At 38.2% G+C, this 7,769-nt stretch overlaps 1 protein-coding gene across 1 annotated transcript; it reads left to right on the forward strand.

Moving 5' to 3' along the window:
- The first annotated feature begins 3,102 nt into the window (after positions 1-3,102).
- On the forward strand, positions 3,103-7,156 carry LOC127777887 (uncharacterized). Its single transcript, XM_052304511.1, has 9 exons — positions 3,103-3,320; positions 3,422-3,533; positions 5,400-5,436; positions 5,710-5,779; positions 5,947-6,051; positions 6,171-6,321; positions 6,420-6,502; positions 6,585-6,678; positions 6,763-7,156. Exons 1-9 carry the CDS (start codon positions 3,296-3,298, stop codon positions 6,848-6,850), a joined length of 765 nt encoding a protein of 254 aa, XP_052160471.1. The 5' UTR covers positions 3,103-3,295; the 3' UTR covers positions 6,851-7,156.
- The last annotated feature ends 613 nt before the right edge of the window (positions 7,157-7,769 follow it).

Consider the following 7,769-nt stretch of genomic DNA (forward strand, 5'->3'; position numbering starts at 1 on the left):
CGCCGCCATGTCAATGATATGATTATGCCTGCAATTGTGCCAAGTTGGGGGTGATATATCATATAAGTGCTGTTTTAGTGTCGACACATTCGAGATATTTCTGGAATCTTCCTTGCTATGGCATTCTTCACTTTATCTGTCTAGTACTCCTGAAACTCTATGTGGAGTACTCTACTGAAAATTGCTCCTGAAACTCTACAGGGAGTTCTGTATATATATATATTACCGAAATTGCTTCTGAAAATCTACAGTTGTTCTGTATTTTTACCTGCACAGTACTTGCTTCCTTGTGCAGCAGTAATTTTGAATTTTTTATCACATTATGATAGGAACTAGGAAGGAGCATGAACAACAAGCCTCCTCCTGTGCACAAACATTCTACAACAAAAGATGCCTTTTCCTACTAGATATGGAGCATTTGTGTTAACAAGAACCTTCCTTAGGTACTGAGAGTGAGACATTCACTATGTACCTTTATTTTCTTTTTCTTTCTCTAGAGAGACAAAGGGATAGAAAAAAAAAACACTTATGCTTATTCCTTAGCATTTGTATTTATGTTGTATATAATACTATTTAGGACTTGTGATGCTAAATTAGTGGGCATTAGTATCTTATCAAGACACCAAGATGAGAAATTGGGTGGTTATAAAAGGGGTACTAAGTAGTATTTATATATTTCGGTTCTCTCTCCACTGCCAAGGATTGAATCTATTCTCCCTGCCTAAATACATGCCATGCTCATGGAAAATAATCTTGCAGGGTTTGGGGCCTACTCAGATGGGCTGCATAGTGTGGTGCTGACAATTAACCTCCTAACCATTTTGTGCATAGGACCCATGAACTACAGGACTATTTTCCCATGCTTATCCTTTGCACAGGAGAAAGCTCACCCCAGGGTCTCTTTGGGCCACCTTTGGACATAAGAATTTGTAGGGACTTTATAGGAAATTCACAGGGTTTCCACAAGAATCTTTTTGAATCTAACATGATTCGAGAAAAAAAATCTGCATTCCAAACGAGGCCCAGATTTGTAAGGTTTTTGTTGGGAATTTTGGATTTCTTTTCCCACAAGAAAGTTTGAAATGTATGAATGTGTTGTCAAATTCATATGTCGTGTATTCCTATGCTCAAAAGAAACATGAGTTATGTTTCTCTCTCACACCCTATTTCGGAGAACGGATTTGCTATAAATGTGTCGCCATATTTTTCATGAAAAAATAATCAGCATGTATTTAGTGTATTTACAATGTAAGTTCCAAAATTACATATGTAATTACACTAATTCACATATGTAATTACATTAGATTTATACTATAATTACATTTGACATATTTTTACCTAAAAAATCTACCACTATATTTTTAGAAAGACCCTTCGGAGAAACATTGATTTCCAAAAACATACCGGCCCTAAACTTAACTTATGTGTCTTGAAATCCCATGAGGCCATTTTGTTCCTAAGGATTGTTCCTTATTTTTCTGTTAATTCTTGTGCTTTTACAATCCTTACACTCAGGGATGAAAATAGTCGAAAAACAGCCTTACCCATTTCCGTAACATTTTCTTCTTAGAAACATAATTGAAAACAGTAGAGCTAGAAATGAAAATGATATAGAAAAATCAGGAAATCAAAAACGGAAAATCAATCAGAAGAAATTCTGAAGTACAAAATCACATATGTAATTTAGAATGACTATATACCACGTTAGTTCATGCTTACAACACTAATTGTGAGTTGCCTCGCTTTTAACCGTGTGCTAAAAATATATAGGGTTTAGTGGGGGAGTTAGAGTAAAACCTATAGGCCTTGAACTACATGAACTGATTTATTTAGAAATATGACAATTTCCATATTATAAACACGGTAACAATATCTGTGAAAAATACGGTAAACCAAGTAAATGGTTGGTCAAACATCAAAACCATTTCAGTTTGCACATTTCATTTTTACCACTTGCATTTCTATTTTTGTTGATTGGTAGCCATTTGATTTCAAGATGGTTTGATCAGCAAAACAAAATTGGGAATAATAGCCGCTCAGTCGGGAATTTCCGGCACCGTTTTTCATCCCTACTTACACGCCACCCACACACCATTACACCAATGAATTTAAATACATCAAGAGACCCTCCACTGCCAATGCCTGCAGGCTGCCACCTCCCCCATCCCCATCCTGAGGTAGCAAAAGGCAAAAGCCCCCGATCTTTCTTTTTAAAAAAATTTTTTGCCCTCCCTCGTGTGTGTACGTGTGCTAACTTTTTAATAACGGTATTGCTATATTTATGGCGCATGTTTTTTTTGAGGAAAAAACAGTCGTTTTTTCTGGCGGTAGGATCTCCCTTGATGTTCGTGCTTAGCTTCCCATGCTGATTGATTTTGTCGAGGTGTATATCAAGGATGACTTCATCACTTGATTACTTTGTTACAAATACTCAAAGGGACATGTGATTTTGTGAGTAATTATTTTCTACTTTGCTAGCTTCTTTCTTTTCTCCAAATGGACCTATGATTTGTGAGCTTCCCTCTTCTTTTTGTTGCGATTATATTGCATATGTAATTTAGGCACTTACATATCTAATTTTAGGACTTACATCCTAAATACACTAAAATTACATATGTAATTTAGGCACTTACATATGTAATTTTGGGACTTACATACTAAATACAATAAAATTACATATGTAATTTAGATACTTACAATGTAAATACATGCCGACTATTTTTTGTTGAAAAATATGGCGCCATAAATATATCTACTCCCTTTAATAATGCAAAGAATCCCGGCCTTTACTTCAAAGAAGCTACTACCACTTATGATGCGCTCAATAGACAGCGCATAAAAACCAGGAAATGACTAGACAATAACTAATACTAATACCAACACAAGTTAGAAAAGACATTTTATTCAGGTATGTTTGTAAAATCTCCATCCTAAGTTGGCAAATAACTGCATGAACGTTTATCTCATTCCGGCACGCATTACGTATGCTAGAGGTCATGGATTATTATTCCCCCCTCTCCCAGCGACAGACAGCTAGCGAGCCAACCTACCAGCCGCCGCCAACTGTTGATTACCGGGTGCGCGCCCGCGCGATTCACATATTCACCACGTCGTCTTCCTCGTCGTCGCCGCTCTATAAATACGGGCCGCCTGTGCTCTTCGTACTTCCACCGCTTTCTCCTCGATCCAGAGCTGTACATATCCATCAGCAGCAGCAGCAGCCAAATTCACCATCCTCCAGCGATCGATCGATCACCTGCAGTACTAATTCTCTCAAGCTTCTTGGTCGCCGGCCATGAGCTACGGGAGCAGCTCTTCTGGTCTCTCTCTCACTTCCTCTCTTTTTTCTTTCTTTGCTTCTTCGTGTCTTCTTCTCCGCCGCCGGCGTGTGCTGACGAACGATCGAATGGAATGCGTGCAGGGGGGCGAGGCGGGCGGCGGGTGGAGTACGGGAGGACGTACGTGGTGAGGCCCAAGGGGAGGCACCAGGCCACCATTGTGTGGCTCCATGGCCTCGGCGACAATGGCGCAAGGTAACCCACCATCACTTCTCTAGAGTTCTCTCTCTCGATCTCGAGATGATGATGATCATCATCTCTTCTTTCTTCCACAGCTTAATTATATTACACACGACCAAAAATATGCAAACTTGTACTACTACTACACGCTCCCAGTTTTTAATTTTTAAATGTCCTAGTAGTACACAGATTTTATCACAGCTACTACTATACTCACTCCTTTTTTATATACTTATATATGACCTGAATTCACCAAAGGTCATATACATGTATATTATAAAAGTAAAAAGGAGGGAGTGGTTCAGAAAGATTGGTGGTAGCTTCACTAGCTATAGCTGCAAGTGTTTAGTATGAATGCAACAAACAGAGATGGATGGGACGATCTAGATTGACATGGGGAACACGAACGAATGAACTAGCTTAGGTTAGGCTGTCAAGATGTTGATATCTGCACCCAATTAATCGCTTTATTCTCTCTCCCCCGACGTTGTACTGTAACTCGATCGATGCCCCTTTATTTTTTGCTAGAAACGATGGATTCGGCCTCGCCATTTCTGTCCATGCATATATTCCTAGGATTGCTTTTTACCTCCGAATTAAAGCCTGATCATGCATCATCTCCAATTGTCCTATTCTCTCTCTGTCTCTGCTCCCCGACCTCACAAAAATTTCCTGTAGATCGAGAAGGATGGAGGTAGCTAGACGATGCCGATGTTTGCGAAAAGAAAATTAACCAGTTGGAATATATATTGGCCATCTGCCACTCACTACTTGTTTAGAGTTACACTTGATGGTTTTAATTGCCATCTATGTGTCTTACGACAAATAATCCACGTATCTTAAATTAAACACAAAACTATAACTGTAGTTGGAGTGTGAGTTATTATTTGTGTGGTTCGTTAAGAGGCTTGTTTTTAATTAATCCCTCAAGGGGGTGGTACACACCGTTCAAATTAACAGTTATGAAACATTGTATTCTTTAGAAAATTAAACGATGTAGATATAAACATTTGAACTTGCATGTTTGTGAAGGGTGTGTAAGATGATCGGTTATATTCTCTCTTTTTTTTATTTCAAAATATCTTGTTTCTATCTGAACCACATGCAAAAAATAATAATAGCATAGAACCTTGAGGGATTAAAATAGTTTCTTTGGTTTCTCTGACCACGAAAGGTTGTAGAAACACGAATGCAAGAATCCATTGTTGAAGGACCAATATGTTGATTAAATATAGAAGAGATAGATGTGGATTAATTACCTCATGCTTCATGCAAGGTTCTGTCTGCCAACAAGGATGCATGGAGCACCTCAGTTTTGTGATGTTGCATTAAATAACATAAGTTTTTTTGGCATTGTTTCTCTTCTATGGGTTTTGGCAGCAAAAGCATAGAATATGCTAGCCATTAATTTTCTTTTTCTGAGTTCAATATGCATGTGTCAACTGTCAAGTGTCTGCTTCAAATGTTCTCTTCCCACTTCTTTGCTTTTCCCATCAGTACTGAGTTACAATGGCATATTTCATTAATAAGACGATTGTACTACTACCTGAAACTTTCAGGAGAACACAAGAAAAAACTTAATTATATATACATATGTGCTCTAGCCAGCTCATTAGCTGCCTTAGTTTGATCCAGTGTTGTGCTATGTCATGTTTTATTCTTTCCTCACTCTTTACTTCTTTTATTCTCCATTACTTTCTGATAACACTTCTTTTGTTGACATGTTAATGTCATTAGATGAAGCTATAGTTTTGATAGAAAGCCAGCACAGCACTGAAATATCTCTACACAAGTTGCTGACTAGCTGTAACATGTACTTTTTCTTGAAACACTGGCCTAATCTTGTTTCTTGTTTCTTTTTCATAATTTTATCTTCTGCAGCTGGTCCCAGCTACTGGATTCTCTTCCTCTGCCTAATGTAAGATACCATACTGCACTCTCACTTTGCAGTTGAATCAATCATGCACACAACCATCTTCACCTACAATCCTATTTCTATTCCTATCCCTATTCCAAATGGGCACAATAATGCATGTATAGACTTGTTCATTCTGTTATCTCTTCAAATTAATGTAACTTATCTGAATCACTAGGTTAGCCATAGCAATTTTTTAAAAAGATTTTTAGCAATAGCATTGTTCATGCTAGTTCTAAGTTTATTAACTCTCAAGCTTATACCATCCTTATGCAGATCAAATGGATTTGCCCTACTGCACCAACACGCGCTGTTGCTGCTTTCGGTGGATTCCCTTGCACAGCATGTGGGTTTCTGAACCATTTATGACTTGGCCAAAAAGAAAAAAAAGAAAAAAAAAGAAAAAAAGAAGCATGCAGCTTTGCTTTCCTAATTTTCTAGGCCATTTCTTTTGCTGCAACCTGGCTACAGATTCTGATATTGCCGTTCTCCTTTTTACTGAAATTGAAACAGGGTTTGATGTGGAGGACACTTCCGTGGATGGCCGTGATGATATTGAAGGGCTTGATGCTTCAGCTGCACACGTTGCAAACCTACTGTCATCCGAGCCATCTGATGGTACATTTTCAGAATTGTACCATAATTACAGAACAAAAGGAAAAAAATGTGAAAATATTAAATAAGCTTTAGAATACTCTGTATGTCTTACTGATCTTTGGTGGAATTTCAAATTTCAGTGAAGCTTGGGATAGGTGGTTTCAGCATGGGTGCTGCCGCTGCCCTCCACTCTGCTGCATGCTATGCTCATGGAAGATTCACAAACGGCGTTGCCTACCCGGTCACCCTCAGCGCCGTCATCGGTTTGAGCGGTTGGCTTCCCTGTTCAAGGTCTGATTCTATTCTTCGATCGTTTTGGAAAATGATAATAATAATTTAATTTGCAATGATTTCCTTACAAGTGATGTTCTTCATGTGTTCTTATTTAGGACTCTGAAGAGCAAGATGGACAGCTCTCAGACTGCACTGAGAAGGGCTGGTGCCTTACCAATCCTGCTCAGCCATGGAAGAGGTGAGCAATGCAATCGTTTTGAACTAGATGTGTATAAAATGTAATGATGCTAAAAATGTTCTACTTATTTTTGCCTTTGCAGCTGATGAGGTTGTCACCTACAGAAATGGTGAGAAATCAGCCGATTTCCTGCGAGGCTCGGGTTTTCAGTATCTGAATTTTAAACCCTACAACGGGTATAGACACACTTACTTAATTTTCCCCATCTTCATTTTTTTTCTCTGAAAACTAGAATAACTAACATGATGCCATTTACACAGCCTGGGGCATTATACCATCCCAGAAGAAATGGACGATGTCTGCAAGTGGCTCAGTTCAAGGCTGGGACTTGACCGATCCCGCGGCTAATTCGAAAATATGAACCCGGTTCAGTGGCTTTGGTAGTGATGTATAAGAGAAGAAGGTATTGACAATATACAGGAGAAGGTTGATTAGGATATGTGAATTGTGACAGTCATGGCTTTGGTAGCATATGTAACACTATGTGTTTTCCAAACAACTGCATACCACGTTACAGTTGTAGTTTTCTACTGATGTACTTTGTTACCGCTAAAGAGGGATGCGTATAATGTAGTATTGTATTGCTTGTTTGATACTTTCGTTACTAATGCTATCGAGCCTCACTAATCTTGCAGTCATAATATATTTGTGCTCTAGATCATGTTAGTGTACTTCGTTACATGATATCATAGTCCCCTGGACCAACAAAAGATGAGAGATTTAAAAATTAACCGTACGATTTTATCACAATTTCAAGGTATCATAATTCATAAATCATAACAAGATAAGATGATAAGGTGTTACTATGAGCTGTCTAAAGTATAGATAATCTTTCAGCAGCAGACATACCTATGTTCTTGAAGGTGGTTTGTTTAGGGGGTGACCATTTTGCTGAAAGTAATCTCCATCACCAATATGTTTGAGAAACCTTCTGATCTCAAGGCCATCATCACTGCACAAAGGAACAAATCATAAAAATATTGACTAATCGTGAACACATTACACATCATAAAAATACTGTATATCGTACAACCATAGAATTTCAAGCAACTAAATGAAAATAGGCTAAACAGTAGAACAGGTGCATAAATAGATCACCAAGATGATTATCACATCAAAGAATCAAACCACCGCCTTTTCTAGTTATCAAACTTTACTAGTTGAAGTTCAACACACAAGGACAGTTACGAATTATATGGATCAACATTCCAAGGACAGCCAACTATAATATTTTTTTCCATCATACTTGATTGTGTTGGCCAATGCC

This window comes from Oryza glaberrima, chromosome 1, assembly GCF_000147395.1.
Source record: "Oryza glaberrima chromosome 1, OglaRS2, whole genome shotgun sequence".
Classification (NCBI taxonomy): Eukaryota; Viridiplantae; Streptophyta; class Magnoliopsida; order Poales; family Poaceae; genus Oryza; species Oryza glaberrima.